This window comes from Pleurodeles waltl, chromosome 3_1 (genome assembly GCF_031143425.1).
Source record: "Pleurodeles waltl isolate 20211129_DDA chromosome 3_1, aPleWal1.hap1.20221129, whole genome shotgun sequence".
NCBI lineage: Eukaryota > Metazoa > Chordata > Amphibia > Caudata > Salamandridae > Pleurodeles > Pleurodeles waltl.
In genome coordinates, this window is record NC_090440.1 from 647,422,823 (window position 1) to 647,443,587 (window position 20,765).

General features: G+C 44.3%; 1 protein-coding gene across 1 annotated transcript in view; it reads right to left on the reverse strand.

Moving 5' to 3' along the window:
• LOC138283526 (mucin-5B-like) overlaps positions 1-20,765 on the reverse strand; it is a 466,047-nt gene that overhangs the window by 134,678 nt on the left and 310,604 nt on the right. Inside the window, exon 19 of the mRNA XM_069221466.1 lies at positions 7,145-7,245. Within this exon, the coding sequence (XP_069077567.1) occupies positions 7,145-7,245 (101 nt within the window). The remainder of the gene's footprint in view (positions 1-7,144; positions 7,246-20,765) is intronic.

Genomic DNA, 20,765 nt, shown 5'->3' on the forward strand with positions numbered 1-20,765 from the left:
TATACGATCCTCAACAAGCTCCAGTTCAGTAGAAATAGCCCCCATGGCAACCTAAAGATAACATGATTGAAAGACTTGAAGGGCATCCCTTGTCTTCTCCATCTTTTTTGCTGTATATCTTTTCTTTTCCCCCATAACTGGAGAAACTGTGATACAAAGGGTTTGACCAAGAAGAGGTCTGTACGAGGCTGCCTGAGTATATGGTGTACACCTATAGGTGAAGCACCCTGTACTGAGTCCAGGCAACCGTTAATGATAATGTAAGAGGTTCTAGATAACCAGAGCTCTCAAAGGGTAGCTGTGAAGAGCAGCTAAAGCTTATCAAGGAGGAAGTAAAGCAGTTGTAGGTACTATACAGGTCAGTCAGTGATGTACACACAGGAAAAGAACCGAACAAGTGTTAGGAAATAATGTATTATTTAGTATAACACAAAAACTAAACTAACTTTGGTACATCTCCTTACTGGAGATACGGACATACAAAAATATACCAGAAACAGGTAAGTAAAAGCATAAAATAACATGGGCCCCAATGGGGAGGAAGGGGCAAACCATATATTAAAAATGGAATGTGAAAGTCACTTCTAACCAAACTACCCCCTAAGGACCCTGAGGGCTGGGGAAGCACTAAAACACCGAAGATAAGTAGCTAGGATTCCCCAGTTGCAACCCCAGGTCAGTGTCCATAGGATAACATGGGGAAGATGCGGTAAGAGTTTTCGTGTTCTAGGACCCTTCCAAGAGGACCCAGAGGAAACCTATTAGGACAATAGAGGTTCAAGAGTGTCCGCACCCGTGGATACTCAGAGAAGTGGAGTACCTACACCAGGGAGCCCAGGTGCATAGCGGTGAAGTCGTGTCGGAACCTCCTGCTGAAGTCAATGGGGACCTCGGTTGTCCAGCTGCTTTCGTGACCTTTGGACCAAGTCGGTGTAACCCATGTGTGGATTCCAGAAGAAGAGGATCTAAAGAAAGATGGGACAGAGTGCAGATCACCCAGGGATGCCCATGCGGAGTAGGGGGCAAAACCCACCCTTCATGGAGATGCTTTCCTGTTGGACGGTGGTCGAAGAAGTGCAGCTGTGGAGTCCAGGCGATGCAGTAGATCCCAGGAGTCATTCACAAGCTGTCCCAGACTGGTTGTCAGATAGCAGAGGGGTTAGTGGTCAGCAGAACCACCAACAAGCCTTGGCAAATAGAAGAAAGCATTGCAGAATTTGGGGGGCCAGCAGTGTCCAGGAGACTCTACATTTGCAGATAAGTCAAGGCCAACCCTCAGCAAACAGGAGAGCCAGAAGGTATCATTGGAGTCCCAAGCAGGACCCTCTGGCAGCAGGCAAAGGGAGTTGCAGGGAAGCATCAACAGCACAGCAAAGAGAGGAACCCACGTCGCAAGAGTTGCAGCGAGGATGTTGTTTTTGGAGCTGAGTAGTGCTGGAGGCTGGGGCTTCTTGGAGCTAGGAGGTCTTAGAATTGAAGAGCTAACAATCCTTGGCAACTAGAGTTGTGGTGCAAAGGGGTTCCAGCCAGGCATCCCCCTTGAGGGACTTCAGACTTCTCAGTTGCAAAGAAGACAGGTAAGACCTCTGGAGGGCCAGAGATCACCACATGTGTTGTAGAGTCTCGGAGAATCTGTGGGGCAGCAGGATCCACAAACCGTTTGTTGATGTTGAGAAGCCTGTGTATGTGGGGGAGATTCCTTCTGAAAACCATGCACCCTACCCTTGGGCTGAATGTCCTACCTGAGGGGTGACTTACAGTTTCAGAGTGCAGTGTCCGTGATATAAGGTAAATCTTATATTTGTGGTGAAAGGTGCATGCACTATTTCACATAGGTTGCAATAGCAGACTTGTAGTCACAGTTTGCATGGGACCCCATGGGCAGTACAATACATGCTGTGGTCCATGGGGGAAACCTGGTGTACCAATGCCCTAGGTACGTAAGTGCCATATAGTAGGGACTTGCATGGGTGCACCAGTATGCCAATTGTGAGGTGTAAAAGTTACTTAACAACTACATTTAGGGGAGAAAACACTGACACTGGGGTCCTGACAATCAGGATACCGGTGTACTAGAGTCTAAACATACTGACACCAGGCAAAACAGTGGGGGTAACTATGTCAGAAAGGTGCTACTTTCCTACAGGGGACAAGATCTTAACTGAGAGGCATACCTCAATCCTTTTCCTTAAGCCTTTTGCACCCGCCTTTGGGTCCAAAAGGGGGGGCTCAGCCCAGTTTTGTTTGGCTATGGACAGGCACAGAAGGGCCCACTCTTAGCCAGGTCTACACTGGGTCATGCCTGGGTGTGTCCCACACAGCGGCAAACTTGCTAATGCTTTGTAGTGTTCACAGACAATGTCCCGCCTCCTCAGGCAAGAGCAGGAATTTGGGGTGCTGCAGTGCCCCAGCAGCAGGAGTCATCTTTGCGTGTCCCATGCAGTGGCAACCTTTCTTGCTATGTGCAGCGCTCATCGATAATGCTCCCACCTCCTCAGGGAACAGCAGGGATTTTAGATGTTGTAATGCCCCAGCATGAGGAGTTCTCCCGCGTGTCCTGTGCAGCAGAAAACTCTTGTATTTTGTAGTGCTTGCCGATTTTGGGCCCACCTTCTCAGGCAACAGCAGGGATTTTGTGTGTTGTAGTGCACAACAGCATGAATGCTCTATGCGCGTCCTGTATATTGGCAATTTCTCTCGATCTTTGTAGCGCTCATCATTAATGGCCCCATCTCCTCAGGCAACAGCAGGGATTTTGGGCTTCTCACTGCCACAGCAGCATGAGTCCTCTATGCGCATCCCACGTAATAGCAAACTCTCTTTTGCTTTGTAGTGCTCACTGATAATGGCCTGCCTCATCAGACAAACACCGATATTTTGGGCGTTGTAGTGCCCCAGCCGCAGGAGTCCTCTATGCGCATCCCAAACAGCAGCAAATTCTCTTGTGCTTTATAGAGCTCAACGATGCGTGTTGAGTTCAGCAGCAAACTCTGCATTTTGTAGTGCTCGCCAATAATGGGCCTGCCTCCTCACAACAGCATGGGATTGTGGGAATTGTAGGGCCCCAGCAGCAGGAGTCCTCTATGCATGTCCTGCGCAGCAGCAAACTCTCTTGCGGTTTGTATAACTTCCTGATATTGGCCTTTCCTCCTTAGGCAACAACAAGGAATTGAGGCGTTGTAGTACTGCAGCAGCAAGAGAGCTCTATGCATGTCCCGCACAGCAGCAAACTTTCTTGTGCTTTGTAGCACTCACCAATAATGGCCCCACCTCCTAAGGCAACAGCAGGGGGTTTGGGCATTGTCCCAATAGTAGGAGTCCTCTATGTGCATTCCATGCAGACTGTAGGAAAGTCCTTCTTTTTGCCTGGTCATCCCCAAACTTTTTGGAAAGATACTGGTGGTTACTGACTCTGACTGTGCCCTGGGCCAGTGCTCTGTGAAAAATGGATTATTCAGATTAGGCTAATTATAATTGGCTGCAGCAACCTACTTATAAGTCCCTAGTATATGGTAGGGCATGTAGGTTTAGGGGCTCCAGCATAGGTAGTGCACCCAGAGGTGCATTGCTATGGTGCCCACTGTCATGTTAAAGGCAGGCCTGCCTTGCTGGCTGCTTTTAAGTTAAAATTAACTCTAAATTCAACTTTGGAATTAAAAGTACTTCCAAAGTCCTAACCTACCTTATTTACTCATATATTTATTCATATAAGTCAAACCTAAGGCGTGCTTTAGGTGCCCCAGGGTTGGGTGCAGTGTAGCTATAAGCAGGGACTTTATAAAATATGCCTTATAAGTCCTAGTAAGATAAAAATAGCTACATTTGTTTTTCCCTAGTGTAGTGAATGACCTCCATAGGCTAACATAGGGAGACTTTATTTTAATATAAGAAAGTCTTATTTTACATAGAAAGGACCCAAATATGGTTAGCTTAGTACCAAATTAAAAGTTATAATAAATCCAACAACTTGCCACTGTTAAATGTCATATAACTCGTACCTAGAAAGGGTTTTAGAACTCTTCCTAAAAGTTACCAACCTCAGCCCTGTAGTGTCCTCCTCTGATTGGTCAACCTCTGGCAGCCTGAGCCAGGATGCCTTGATGAGGTGTGAAGTGGCCTGGGCTGAGACAAAGGAAGCATCTGGTGGGAGGATATCTGCCTCATCAGATGATGGAACAGGATGGGGGAAAGCTGACAAACTGGTCTTCAAAGGAGGGAAGGACATTTGGGACAGCAACTGTACCTCCCCCATTTCCTGCAAACCCAGACAGCCAAGTGTCCCTTGATTAGATTACAAGAGGGCTAGAAAGGGGTCTTGGTGTGCCAAGGAAAACTTAGCCCAGTGGCAAACTCTTTCATTCTTTGTAGCCCTCATCTATAATGGCCCACTTCCACAGGCAACAGCAGGGATTTTGAGCTTCATAATGCCCCAGCAGCAGGAGTCCTCTATGCACATTCCACGCAGCAAGAATCTTTCTTGCACTTTATAGTGCTCACCGATAATGGCCCCGATTCCTCAGGCAACAGTAGAGACTTTCGGGACTTCGGCGACTTTCGGGAAATGGCCCTCTCTGAAGGGTCACAGTTTTTCCCTGCCTCCTCTTCTTTCTCTGACCTCATTTTTGTTGGCGTTAGGACTCTGGGCTCTTTACCACTGCCAACCAGTGCTAAAGTACATGTGCTCTCTCCCTAAAACATGGTAGCATTTGCTCATACCCAATTTCCATATTTAATTTACTTGTAAGACACTAGTAAAGTGCACTACATGTGCCCAGTGGGTCTGTAGCACTGATAGTGCCACCCAAAAAAGCAGCCCCTTAACCACGTCTCAGGCCTGCATTTGCAGAGCCTGTGTGTGCAATTTAAGTTCCACTTGGAATTTAAAACTGCTCGCCAACCTCTAAGGTAGGTCCTAGGTAACCCATAGAACATGGTGCTATTTATGTAAAAGGCAGGACATGTACTTGAAAGTTTTTCATTGCCCGGTAGTAAAAAAGTCCCAAAAACATTTTTCACTACTGTGAGGCTTGCTCCTAGCAAAGGCCAGCATTAGGAATTTCCTTATATAGTTTTAAGTGATAATTTCTGATCTCAAAGGAGTGGTGTTGTCATGTTTGATGTGTTTGGAATGGTTGTAAGAAATCCTGCTTACTAGTAAAGTTGGATTTAACATTACTATTTTAGAAATGGCACTTTTAGAATGTAGGCATTTCTCTGCTCTCTGTGTCTTACAGTCTGTCTCCAATCTACGTCTGGTCAGTGCTGGGTGACAGCTTCCCCAGTGAATTTCATCCAGACAGCCATAAACACAGAACACTCAGCTGCATCTGCATTCATCTGCATACTGATGGGTCTTCCATGGAAGAAAGGGAGGATGGATTCTCACTTACACTTCAAAGTGTAGTCGCTTGACCCACACAAAGGACTGTTAATCCCCACGGATCTCCTGGCAAACACAACTGGGCTGAAAGGGAACTAGTGCACTTCAAAACCACTCTTCGAAGTCTCCTTCACTTCAAAGTCACATTTTGATATACGTACTGGTTCTGTGACCCATAAAATCAGACACTTCTGGACCTGCAACTGGACTTTGTCAGAAGGAATTTGGTGCTGCTCAAAGGACTCAACTGGTCTGCTTTTCTAGAAGGACTGCTTGTTGACCTGCTGCCTGCTGTGCCCCGACTGCTGGAAGGACTCTGCCTTCCCACCACAAGTGATCTCCAAGGGCTTGTTACCTTGCCTCCTGTTCCCAAGTCTCAAGGACATCAAAAACTTGAACCACCTTGACTCCTCAAGCTGTGAGTCTGCCCTGCCCAGGAAGCAAGCCTAAGGTGCTCTACCTTCTGTGGTATTCATCGGAACTGTTTCAAAGCAACGCAAAGCCTCTTGCTGCTCAGCTGCCAGCCTCACCAGACTCCATGCCAGGCGGCGCAAAGACATGTCATGCAGCTGCCAGCCCACCAGAGCCGACGCACAGCAATGCCAAGCCCTGCAAGTCCTCGCTGCACAGCTCCCCAAGATCGATGCAAAGCAACACCAAGCCCCACAAAGTTTTGCCACACAGCCCCCCAGGATCAACGCAAATTGACACCAGGCCCTTTAAAGCCAGTTGATGATGTGAAGTCAGACAAAGCAACGCAGTGCAGATCGTGCACCAGTATTTAAGGTATTATGTTCAGCGGGCCCAAGTGGGTCACTATAGCCAGCCTGTGCTTCATCACTGCCGGCTTAAACATGTAACTTTGTCCCCGATCCAGCGTGACCAGATGACCACAGTTGACACTTTGTGCTTTTATGTGCTACTTTCACCTAAATCTTTAAAATTGCATATCTCAGGACCTACACATTGGATTTTTGTCATCTTGGTGTTGTGTTATTTATAAAAGCACCAAACGCACACCCTTTTTTTATAAAAAACATGATCTATTGTCCTAACCTATTGGGGAGTCTTTTTGTTGTGTTTTCACTGTGTTACTGTATGAGTTACTGAACAAATACTTCACACATTGCATTCTAAGTTAAGCCTGCCTGCTCTGTGCCAAGCTCCCTGAGGGTGAGCACAGGATAATTTAGGTTGCTGTGACTTACCCTGACTAGGATTGTGGCGCCTACTTGGACAGTGTGAATACCTCTGCCAACTAGAGACCCAATTGCCTTCTTTGTATTCCTTATTTGTGCATAAACCCAGTTCAAAGACTGGAACTGGGAGATCGACTGTGGTATCTTTCTTCCATGTGATAAGTCAAATGTTTTGTTCTTTTTAAAAATGATGGCGTATACATTTGACAACGAATAGCATCTTATATAGTACTTTGTTAATTGTAAACTTTTATGTTTTTTGAAGCACTATTTGATAGTTGCTCAGGAAATCTTTCAATAGCCAAATATTGAGCTATCGGAGAATGATAAGGTACAGACTACACAAACGATGAATTTCCTATTGCTATTACTTCGTTTGGATAATCAGAATATGAAGCTGATTCAGGAATTATATTTTCATATTTCATGTTTCTAAAATTGCTATGATATTATTCTTTCTTAAATTACCCTGCGTCTGCTTTGACTCTTTGATCAGAGCACGTTAGCACTTACCACAAACCATCAAAATCTCAGCTTCAAACATATGCAGGGAAGTTGTACTTACACACATCATGTCCAAGTTATGGCATCTTATCTGACATTCAGATCCTGGTGTGCCTTTAGGAGCACTGGAACAGTTAAAGTAGAACTTGGGAGCATTGCAATCTAGAGAGAAATACAGATTACACATGCATTAACTCAATAATGAAATGTATCAAAGTGCAAGTGTTAATATTGAAAAAGTCGATGTGGATGCACACAAAGATATATTCATATATAAGAATGAAATTGCATCAATATTACCAAATTCACCTCTCATGATCCCTCCATCAACTCCGCCTCAGAAGTATGTGGTCAGGCAGACTGAGACTTAGTCCTGAGGTTACTGATTCACAGGTCACAAATGGGGTGGCATGTAGTCTGCAGACAGACACGTGAACCGGAAAGTCAGATCAATGCCACAGATAGGCACAGTGACCACTACAATGGTCTGAGGAAATTGGCCCCAAGAAAACATTCATGTCTGGAGGGGTGCGCGCATTCCCCAAACACCATAAAGTCAGATGCCACATGAAGTTAGGAACCCTCAGCCAATCAGAACAAAGCACGCACAGCAACAGGCAGCCATCACCCGGCCCTCAGGCTGGACATCTGAACATGTTACTCATGGGCCCACATTGTGTCCACACAAGGTCGAGGCCACTTGCATTTGTTATCTGGACCTTATTTATGACTCCAACAAAATGGCCCACATTTTTCACCTACAGACGAATGCTGAAATTGATTTATGGTGCTCAGTAAATTGTAGAAAACACTGCTCAAATTGATTGTACTTCCAGTCAGTCCTCAGACCCTGTGTCTGTAACTGTCCTCCCGGCCGTGGTGTTCAATTAAACTAACTGTTCCTGTTTTGCTCAATGTCTCTTGTCTTTTATTTTTTCTAAGGTAAATTCAAATTCAAACAACATTTTGATGAACCAGCCAGGAGGTGATTGGGAGCTCCGACACGACTGCAGCCAATAGAAGGGGACCAGGCCGGACAGATTCACCTTTGTGCATCAAGGAAAGCTGACCAGACTCCACAATTGATTGGGAGTTCTGCTGAATTTGCAGGGCAGAGATCCGCCCTGAAGTTGTTGTCAAAAGTATAAGAGACTACAACAGAGTCCTAGTCCAGCATTTTGTGTATAACAAACTACGAAGGAGCATAAAAATGGAACCTGAGCACCCTGCCACTGACAGAAGTCTGGCATATTACCTATTTTATGTGTCCAAACTGAGTAGTAGCAAGGTGGCCTCGGAGATGTTCCCACGGAAGTCACCTTTTTTTAATAGTCAGCATCCTAGGAAAAGTGAATGTTATTTGTTTTTGTTCACATAGACAGCTGGGCGTGACACGGATGGTACGCTTTTCCCCTGGGTGTGATATTGGGTTAAGGCTTCACTGTTTGGACTGCTAGGTGTGACACAGATGGTATGCTTGTCCCCTGGGTGTTGAGGGTTTGTCGCTTGGACCACTGGGAGTGACACAACTGGCATGCTTTACCCCTGGGTATAATACAGGGTTGAGACTTGTTCACTTGAACCCCTGGGCGTGACACAGATGGTACGCTTGTCCCCTGGGTGTGGTACAGGGTTGAGACATTATCACTTAGACTGCTGAGCATGACATAGATGGTACACCTGACCCTCGGTGTGATTTTTTTTTTTTAGTAGCTTGGAGCACTGGGAGTAACACAGACGTTATGCTTGTTCCCTGGGTGTGATACAGGGATTGAAGCCTCACTGTTGGACTGCTACGTGTGACACAGATGGGACGCATGGGCCCCGGGTGTGATATAGGGCCAGCATCTCAATCATATTCTTTAGTCTAAAAGGGTTTTCTCAGTGCTACTGGTTTCTTAACATTGCTGGTATCTGTAAGAAGTGAGAGGTGTTGTTCAGTTGGACTGCTGGGTGTGACACAGAGGGTACACATGATCCCTGGGTGGGATATAAGGTATGATTCGGGCATTAGGGAAAAATATTTGGATTTAGAAGTTTAGGTATAGCTTGTGTTTGGCCAAGAAGGGCCTTTGGTTGTTGAATTGTTCCTTTTCTCTACATAAATTGTTATAATCTTTTTCCCAGAGCCAATATTGACAGACCGTGCAGAGCTTCCCCTGGTCACAGGATAGTATGCGCTGGGAGAGGGATAAGGTCTTTTTTGATAAATGCATAATTTTTTTTCTGGTCTTTTTTCTTTTTGAAATTATGGTGCTGGTAAATTAATGCAACTGTATTTTGTCTTAAGTGTTGTGTTTGTTGATGACTCATATGCTATACGAGAGAGTTGCTATTTCTCACAATCGCTATTTTTAATACCAAAGTAAAGCTTACTAATTGATGCCAAATTTCATGACATTTCATTTAAGAACTGCATTTTCTTCTAGGTTGTGACACTTCATATGCATTGTTATTTGTATTTGTGAAATGTTCATGTTGATGCATCTCTAAATAACACTGAGCTCATAGTAAAGTAGTTAGAACTAACAATCCCCATGCATATATTTTCCCACTACCAGAGTAGAACTTAAGATTCTCTAAAATTAGAAAAGCTAGAGTTTTACGAGTCCCTTATAAATTGCCCAACTTCTCATGGAGTCACCACTAAAATACATGCAAACCAGGTTCCCGACACAGGCTAACAATTGAACAAGTTTTGCCACGAATGGCTCACATACAGTAAGACACACGCATGGCATTAGGGAAGGTGAGGGAAGGGGTCCCAGTCCCCCAGAATCCAATGGCAAAGGGGAGCCACAGGGTTTGCTCAGGTAGCCAAAGAAACAAAAGAAAGCGGGTTTGAGGGCAGTTGCCGACCAAAGAGAACAGCACAGAGCTCAGAATGAAGGAGGCAACCTAGGTGGGAAAGGCCCAAACTAAGGAGGAATAAAGAGAGAGATTGCACCCTGGAAGCACAACAAGAAAGTACAGCGACACAACTTCCACCTGAGGAGAGCGTCAAGGTATATAGCACCATTCGGGGAAGAGTCTGAGGCAGAACTAGAGGAGATGCTTTGGGCTGGGATCCGAGCCTCACCAGATCATCTACGTAGGAGAGAGCTAACCAGGAACTAAGAGACCAAGTAACATGGTGCAAACTCAACTTTGACACAGGAGGACCAAGATGGTACCTTTGCGTGCGCATGAGGGGATCAGCGATGAAGACGTCCGCTTCCCCTCCTTAACACACAGGACGGACAAACTGACCCCAAGAAAGATAATGTCCTGAAAAGAAGGCGAGTTCTTTGTGTGGTCGTTTTGTCACCTGCTAGCTTGCTGGACCAAGGGAAGAGACCAGCATGATAGACCCTGGCAGAAGAAGTGATCCTTCGAACCAGAGGACCTGGCTGTTGCGGAAGACTGCATCAGGCATGGAGGGTGAGATCCCAGGTTGAATGGGAATGCTATGTCAGGGAAAAAACTGTGGCGCTGCCCAAAGCCAAAATGTACCCACTACTGCAGAAGAGCACATCAGGGCTATCTATGTGCTATGGGCTCAGGTGGATAAAGAAGAGCTAAGGACAAAAATTGCCACCATTGTTGGATGGGGCGGGGACTCATGTTTTGAGAAGAACACCTGGGAATAAACCTAGTGATAGGCGATGTCAAAAGTCTGCTAAGTAGTCTTATCGGAGAACAAACTAACATAGTGCCCACCCAAGCTTGTATCCCAGCTGTCATGCTGACAAACATTGTGTATGATGGGGCAACATTCAATTCATACAGGCACCAAAATGGATAGCCCTGAGGGAAATGTTTCCTGATTGCCCAGATGTAGGAGGGTTAATTGCAAAAACTATGCAACCTGGGGAGATCAAAATCGTTTTTCTGAATAGAATGAGGGACGGATGGGGGAAAGAGACAGGACAGCCATGGACCGATATAGGCACCCAGATAACATTCTTTTACAGTATTTTCAAAAAGGGGCTGCCCACCGAAATACAAAGCAAGTTGGACAGCGTAGTGGGACTAGATACCAAACCCTGCTGGGACCTGCAAGTTTGCATATTTCACTACCACAAAAAGAAACAAGAAAACGACAGGGAAAGACAGGCACAAGTGCAGAGAGACACCGCTAAGTTGGTCCAACACAAATTAAAAAAGACCTTTAGAAGTGAGGCATGGAAAGGTGGCCCCACTCAGGGTCTATTTTTAAAAAGTGGGTTTAAAAATCCACAAAACCAAGTCCAGCAAAATCTGAATGCACCTAACACTCAGCCACAAGGTGGTTGATCCACTTCTGAACCACTATGACAGGGGTCAGGTAGTTGGACAAATATGTGGCAACAGCAACTACAGAGAAGGAAACAAGCCCAACAAAGACTGGGGCCACAACCTCAGCAGGGAGAGGTAGCTGTTTGGAGAAGCAATGCGTTCACACAAACGCAGAGCCCAAATGTAAAGTGTCCATTCCATGCACACCTCAAAATTCACTGTACCACAACTTAAAAGAAGTACCTACAAGACTACATAGGGATTCAAACAGTTATTTGCGTTCTGGAAGCTCAGAGCTGCTGTATGTGTATTGTCGATTGGGTATCCTCAATAGAGTACGCCATTTAGGGTGCCTGTGGGAGCCTAGGCCACACTCTGCTGCTGATCCCTTAAGGTGGGGTTGGCTGGCTATACCCTAGGGGGAGGGCAGTCTGATGAGGGGGGTAGGGTGGCCCCCAACTAGTGCTTAAATGCAGTCATCCAGGGCCCTGCACCCACAAGTCAATTGGAACGGCTTCTAATGACCAAGTCAAAAGTTCTCTATTCTCAGGCACCCAGCCCCAACCCCAGAATTCCTTTGTGGTATTTAGTCCAGCACCCTCACACAGATGGCGGCCTCCAGCCAAATGGAGGCCCCCTTTTTAGTTCCAAAATGAAGCTGTCCTTCAGTGTCGGGAAACAGGTTTCCCTTACGCTTGAGATAGTGAAGACCCCATAACCTCCACAGCACATGCATGGAGTCTGACAGATTGCGAACAACTGCATGGTGCTGAGCCAGTAGAGGGGAGGGGTTCAGCAGAACAACCAGCCATCCCAGTCCATTAATATAATTTGGGAAAATTTTGATGAGCTCTTGGCCTTTCACCGGACTCTCCATGGAGCGATATTTTGCCTCCTCCTTTCCCTCAAAGTTATGTGGTCCTAGTGAGAGGGAGGTGCCGGGGAAAGGGAGTCCTATAAGATCCATCACAGTTCCGAGCGAGAATAGGATGCTGAAATGCTCTCACCCCCAGGTCAGACATAAAAATCAGCCAACACACAAGCCCTTACACACACCGTCTGGAGGAAGCAATAATCCCAATCTCGGGCACCGCAGTATCATGGGCGCATGGGGACCGTAGAACAACTCTCCGACCCCATCCAGTTCACAAAGGTTAACATAACAGATCATGTGATGGTCTAGGGAATCACTTAAAAACCAATAAAAAGAAGCCCAAAGCTAGTTCTCAACAACTCTCTAAAAAAAGGGCATAGTCAAGACACCTGACGCCACTAGGGAGGGTCAAGATACACACCACATGGCAGGACTAGAGGGGCACACACATGCCCTCAGGGCGCGTTAACCAGTGTTCAGTTGCAATATGCCTCCTCCTTACACATCCCCCCAAATGCACCTGTAGGTCAAAAGACACTGCCTTCACTGATAACACCCCCATGCACACACTAGGAGAGATAGGATACTGGAGGGCTGGCGATGCCCACGGAGTGCTAGTCAATTACCCATATGCACACAATATCACCTTGTAAAAATGCTTTACCACAACTCACCTAGTCAGTCATGGAAAGGGAACCCAACAACCCATAAAAGTTATGCTTACCTAATTTTTAAATAAACCCACTTTTTAAAAATAGATACCCTGAGTGGGGCCACCTTTCCGTGCCTCACTAAAACTGCGTTACTGAAGTGTGGAAGAAAAACCCCCTCCCTAAAAAAAGACCACAGGAACCCCTAAGAAATGATTGACGATGACACTTCAAACATGCAATGCTTTTCTAAAATAACAAACCAAACATAGCTGTTATCCAACAGGTCTGCAACCAAGCTTCCTTCACAGCGGACCATCACTTTTTCAGCGACCACATCAATAATTACCAACCAGATCAAAAACTGTGAACGACACCACAAACTTTTTTGAACTGTTGAAATGGAGAAACCCCCAATCACCAGAGGAGTACAGATGTCTCCCATGGAGTCATCCAAACAACTGAAATGCTAAATAAGTTATGTATTGTTGCACATTTGTATGCCTTCTGTTTATAAAGGGTGCTTCTACATTTATTCATTGCCTAGACAAATGGAGTTTACCCAGAATTTCTCACAAGGCTTGTGCAGAGACCTCTCCCATGTCCCTTAGAATTATACCGAACTCAACTCCAACATTCCATATGTACTAGATAGTGCTCTCATACCCAAAACATGGTATCAGCACATGGCCACTGTAGGCTCCAAGACATTAGCCAGGTTGTGTTACATGGGTTTGCTGATACTGCCTGCAGTAGGTGCAGACAGGCTTTTCTTGTCCCAAGAGGTAGCCCATGGAAAAGCAAAATGCCTTCTTCACCTATACTTATGTAGGATTACTGAGGTGGATATACGTGGATAGAATGGGAGGGGCCACCCCTAATTTTACAGAAACGTACAATGTATTCCAGTTTGAGGGCAAGTATTATTGTTTTCGTGTGGTTTCCTGCAAGTGGGGAATTCCTGCTGTAAAAACACAGTCCTCAAATTGGGTAGAATGCAAGTAACTAGGGAAGAAGGAATAGTCAAACCTGAAGAACAACAAGCTCCCAATAGTGTGACTGTCTTGAAGTATGGGTTAGATAGTGTAGTTGAAAATTCAACTAGAGGGAGGAATGTTAATATTGAAAAAGTTGATGTTGATGCACACAATCATACTTTCATATATAAGATCAAAATTGCATCACTATTGTTGAATTCACCCTTCATGAACTCTCCATGATCAGGCAGGCTCTGAGACCTAGGCCTGAGGTTACTGACTGACAGGTCACAGGTGAGGTGACATGTAGCTGGCAGACAAACGTGCAAACAGGAAAGCAGATCAGTCCCACAGACAGGCAGAGTGACACCACAATGGTCTAAGGAAATTGGCCCCAATAAAACACACATGGCCAGAGGGGTATGCTCATTCCCAAAACATCACAAAGTCAGGTGCCACATGAAGTTAGGAAACACAGCCAATCAGAACACAGCATGCACAGCAACACACAGTGATCACATGATCTTCAGGGTGGGCATCTGGACATGTTACCCACTGGCCCACATTGTGCCCACCCGCAGGCAAGGCCACCTGGATTTTTTATCAGGACCTTATTTATGAGTTGAAGACAATGGCCTACATTCCTCCCCTTGTAACTTATGGTGCTCAGAGAAATGTATGAAACACCACTCATATGGTTTGTACTTTCAGACAGTCCTCAGACATGTTTCTGTAACTGATCTCCTGGCCATAGTCTTTAATTAAACCAGCTGTTTCAGTTATGCCAAAAGGCTTTTGTCTTTTTTGTTTTTTTTCAAGGCAAATTTAAATTCGAGCAAAACAGGCATTACCTTCATTTACTGTACATTGCATTCCCCAGCTCATATTAACCTTGCCAAAAATGTCTTTCTCTGCATACGTTTTCCACAAATGCTCCCCATCCATTATGCATTCCTCTCGAAAGTAGATACATGGTGGTCATAAGGACTCGTGGGTCTGAGGCAAAGTGAGAAAACATTTTAGGACTGCCAAACCTTGTCGTCATTCCAAAAATACATGTACTTCATTATTACTGTGGCAGACTTTACAAGTCAGCGGTTCAGACGAGATTGTATACTTCTCAGATTTCTGCTTTTCTCTGTTCTAAACCATTGCTCTTTTCTAGCCTGGGGGGCTAATGTAACCATTCTTGAACTGACTGGGAACTTGGAGACTGATTGAGTACATATCATATGCAGATCATTTTCAGGAATTAGATTGAGGTTAATTTCAATCAGCTGTGTTTTTTTATTTAAAGGGACAGTTTTTTTAATTTGCACAAATTAACAGTGTGAACTTTACGTGGTAGCCTTACCTTTTGTAAACAACTGGCAGTGGCTACATCATTACAAATGTATTTTTTAATTTTATTTGTTTAAATGAAAAAAACCTCCCAGGCACAGAGTTGGTCCATTACTCTTCCAGCCCACGCCTCATATGTAGGCGGGAGGTGCATTTATGTAGGACATCATTCTACCTAGTATACTTCTAGCTGTTTTATTTTGCATTTAGCACCTCTCGAATGTAGACCTTTGTTTTGGAATCACATGTATACTCATAAAATGGTGTGTCTTTTTTCTTCCAATGCCATTACTTATAAAGTGGGACTTATATGGCTACCTGTTGTAGGGCCCCATACTGAAAAAAGATTACTGATGAATAGATTGTTAGAAAAGGTATGTGCAGGACATATTGGCATCTGTGTCAGTTATGGAACACTAAGGTAGAATGCATTTCAACTCAGTGTAAAATGATTGATATGCATCTTACCAAGTGGCAGTGAATACTGACTGCTTGGATGGCCAATCTCACCAGGCAGCAATTATTATCACATTTATATCCTATTTAAAACTTACTCTTAATTCTTTTACTGCCACATTGTTTGCACACCTCTGTGCAGAGTTTTTTTTTTAAAGTACCATCAGATTATTGTTGGACTTGGCCTCCCTGCAGAGTTATCACCCACACTCATTGCCTTCACCCTCCTGTTTTCTGAGCCCATTCCAGTTGGCTTTTAGAACTCTGTGCACTGTATTACTGCTAACCAGTTCTAATGTGCTTGTACTCTTTCCTTTAACCATGATGACACTGGTTTACACCCAATTAGCACATTTACTTTACTGGGAGCCCCTAGTTAAGTGTTTCTACATGAACCCAGGGTCTGTAACTTAAATGCTGCTAGTGGGCTACATCACTTATTGTGTCACTCATGTAAGTAAGCTTTTAAATATGTCTTACATTGCTATGGTAGCCTGTGTGTGCCACTTAAACTGCCATTGCAACCTATTAAAATAAACAGTTTTCCAGGCCTAATACATACAAGCCATCCTTAGGATAGGTCCTTCTCAGCCCATAAGGAAAGGTGCAATGTTTTTAAATTTGTTTTTCAATAAAATATATACAAGGCCTACTTCTCACATAGGAGAACATTGGATTACCTTATTACACATAATAAGTAATAACTTTCAATGGGTAGCAGGTAAAAATGTTAAGTTTGGTGTTTAGAGGATTTAAATTTAAAAACTCCGTATTGGTAAAGTTGGATTTTAAGTCACAATTCTATGAATACAACTTTCAGAAAGTTGGTATTTTCTTTTCCCAAGCATTTGGTGCCTGTAGCCTGCAACCTGGGCCACATGACAGGGTGTAGCTGACAGTTCTTTGTGTATTACTCCCAGACAGTGATACAAACAGGAAATTAGCATTGAAATGGTGTCTTTCCTTGATAGAGGGAGGAGCTGCCACCTACCATACTTGCACAACACGAAGACTCCGACTCAGGATACTCACAAGGGGTTTCCCACTAGCTTGTTGTGCGCCCATACAAGCTGGGGCAGGGTAGAGAGGCAGAAAATTCCAAGCACCTTTGAGGGTGAAAACCTCCAGAACATTCACCTACCTCAAAGCTGGCCCCAAGTAGAAACATTGGACCATCCAACTCAAATCTTCAGTACACCTCTGCACCAGTGAAAACACGGGAAGGCACAGAAGGACTGCTGTGCTTCTCTGCTGCAAGAAGGATTACTACTGTGCTACCCTCCTACTCAGCTGCCCTGCTGCCTGATTGAGAAGGAAGCATACTCTCCTCAATCATTTCTGTTATTAACAAGCGATATGACCAAAAGTCCTGCTGCGGCAGGTAGGACAATCTAACGATGTGTCTGCAGAGATCACTTTGTCCTGTGTCAATGTAGGGGCAGACACCACGTGCCAAAAGAGATCAAAGTATAAACAGAAACAACTGAGGAGTGTATACTTCCTCCATGTGATATAATTATTTTCTTGTAATCGTGCAAACACTTTGGCTGGTATCCGCATGCAGAGTTTGCACTGCACATGTTTATGTAACAGCGTCCCATGCAGACGTGCTTTAAAGCTCCCATCTATTTTCATTGGCAATTTCTCAACTACATCGCCCTAATTAGTGGGCGTTGGAAAATGCACCTTATCCTCATTGAGATTAGTACGTTACTTAAAATGTCAGGTTCTTCTTGGCACTTGCTAAGCAGTTGCATCTCAGGCATTGATTCCTAAGTGTCCTGATGAACTTTGAAAGGATCAAAACATTGCCAATTTTGCACGCAGACTCTTTACTGTATATTTAGGTTGATAGAGCTGTGTCATGGTTATCAGAACAGTGACATAAATTGATTATTTTTTTTATTTGACACCTGTGTTTTCCTGAGCACATTATTATGTTTGTTCTTTTGGTACATTATTTTGATTGTTTTTAAATCTTACATATTAACACGTTGTGTCATACCTAAATTTATCCCTGGTGTCCGAGACTAACTATTTTCTTGTAGAAACTGCTGTTTCTTTAAAATATAATTCTCCTGATCAGATCCTCAGGGACAGAAAAGGCTCCAAACACTTTGAACAGTGTGCCTGGGCTCTGCCTGTTCTGGACCCTTGGAATAGCCCTGATGGTAATTTGCCATCCCGGCTGTGATCAGCATCTGAATCAACGTGAAGCGACATGAAGCAATGCAAATCCCCACAAAGCCTCGCTACACAGCTGCCAGTCTCATCAGAATCATCACTGAGTGACACAAAGCCACGCAAAGTCTTACTGCACAGCTGCCAGCTTCATCAGAACCAACACTGAGTGACACAAAGTCTTGCCACACAGCTTCACCAGAATCAAAGCCTCTCAAAGCAATGCAGTGCAGACTGTGCACCAAAGACAAAAGGTATTTTGTTCAGTGGATCAAACTTGGACCCTGTATCTGGCTTCACTCCATTGTGGTCAGCCTGAATTTGTGACTTTTCCCAGCCTAGCACAACCAGATAACCACAGTTGGGGCTTTGTGCTTTTTAGCACTATTTTACCTAAGTATTTAAAGTTGCACATCTCCAGTTCCACTTACTGGATTTTTTTCAATTTGGGGCCAGATGTAGGAAACTGTTTGCGACTCGCAAATGGCAAATTTTGCCGTTTGCGAGTCGCAAATCGCAGTTTCCTATTCAGAAATGCATTTTGCGAGTCGGGACCGACTCGCAAAATGCATTTCCGACTCGCAAATAGGAAGGAGTGTTCCCTTCCTATTTGCGAGTCTGAGTGGTATGCAATACCATTTGCGACCGCGTACGCGGTCGCAAATGGCATCGCAGTTACCATCCACTTCAAGTGGATGGTAACCCACTCGCTAATTTGAAGGGGTCCCCATGGGACCCCTTCCACTTTGTGACTGGACCCACAAATATTTTTTCAGGGCAGGGAGTGGTCCAAGGGACCACTCCCTGCCCTAAAAAAATACCGAAACTAAAGGTTTCGTTTTTTTTTTAAGTGCAGCTCGTTTTCCTGTAAGGAAAACGGGCTACACTCAAACAAAAAAAAACTGCTTTATTGATCAAGCAGTCACGAACATGGAGGTCTGCTGACGACAGCAGGCCTCCATGTTAGCGAGTGCCTATACTCGCTATGGGGCCACAATTTGCGACCCACCTCATGAATATTCATGAGGTGGGTCATTGCGACCCCATAGCGAGTCGCAGTCGGTGTCTGAGACACCGTACTGCATACCAATTTGCGACTTGCAAATTGCGAGTCGCAGGGACTCGCAATTTGAAAGTCGCAAATTGCCGTTTTGCTACATCTGGCCCTTGGTCTCAAATAATTTATTTAATTTTATTCTATTTTTCTAGATCGTAGTGAAAATGTTCTTATGTTTTGTTTTTACTTTATTACTGTTTGAAGTACTGCATAAATATGTTACACTTTGCCTATAAGTTAAGCCTGGCTGATTTTGTGCCAAGCTGCTAGAGGGTTGAGCACAGGTTTATCTGGGGTGTGCTTGTTTCACCCTGATGAGAATTATGGTTGCTACTTGATTAGGGTTTCACACCCTCAACCAGCAACCCAATTGCCTAAAGGTGTTTTAACAAACACACCTCTTTTGTCTCTCTGTTCAACCAATAAGTTGTATGGTGTTTTGGAGGCACGTTCAGAGCTATGAATTAGTGAATACGACCTTAGCAGCCCAGAAAATGTAGAGATACTTGTATTTGTACATGTGATGAATATTATGTTGCACTTCTCAATCATAAATATGGAATAGTAACTAGGAAATGTTGTCCTGAATGCCTGGAGTCTTGCAACACCAAATATGTGTGGCTGCCACCAGTCTTGCGGTGTGAGAGCTTTGACGTGTGTCACAGTATTGGACTGGTGGCACACTGCAGAAGCCATGAAGTGCATGATAATTCAGAGTGCATTTTACTATATATTGTACTACAAACCATATAAAGCTAACAAGGATGAATCATGCATCCTGCAAACAGAATTAAGTTTAACCTTGAAAAGCAAACATTACAGAGGAAAATTAAAATACTTTATTACCAATATCAATTAACATTTATTTTCCCTTTCTATTATTTCTGTCAAATTAAGTTGACAGTTTAAAACGGTGCATACTACAGCAAGACTCACTGGAGACATAATTCACAAGAACAATTTAGAGATATATTTTTCTTAGCAAAATCTAGAGACACATCATGGGCCTGATTCACAAAAGTAAACATACACGTTTGTGTGTTTGTATTTTTTTGGTGTTCACAAACTATGAGTTAATTGAAAGTTAAGAGTAAGTTTACAATTACAGAGACTCCCCATTCAGGGCAAAGAACTCTGCACAAGCAAAGATAACCCTTGTAAGGATTTAGCTCTCTGGAGCTGAGAGAGTGTGCCACAGGTCTTCTTCTGTAGGAAAAGGCAGGCCTCAGATAGTGAGCAGAAGTACTCACAGTTTCACAAAATCCAGTAGGTAGCCAAGATAGGGCTGCTAGATTAAGAGAGTGGACTGCAAGAGACTGAACATCAAGACCTGTTCTACAATAGTATGTGTGCCTCCAAAAGGCTTAAAGAGTTAGGGGAATATTTTCAAGATATTAGCACATCAGTGCTGATGCGCCAATTTTCTTGCATTACCCGTGTGCCACCTTATGACACCATGGGTGCGCCGTATTTACAATTACGTGCACCATGGCGGTCGTTTGGCCAATAGTGAGTAAATTTTGAATACTATTGTGGCACTTTGCTGCACCTGCGTCAAAAATGTTGATGCTATTGCAGCAAACTGCAAGGAGGCCCATAGGTTTCAATTTAACTCCTGCTTTGAGCAGGCGTTAAAAATGACGCCAAAAATAATACAATGAAACTTCTAGATATCATTGAGCAGGTTATGCAGGCCTCTTAGTGCCAGAACTCCCCCTTCATTACATTATGCCTGGAGCAGGCATAATGTGGCGTAAGGGGGTGCAAATGTGACGAAATGCAAGCATTGTGGCACTTTGTAAATACGGCACAGCAAAAAAGCCTTCCTAACACTACATTAGCATAAAAAATTGACACTAATGTGACACAGGAAGGTGCAAGGGGGCTTG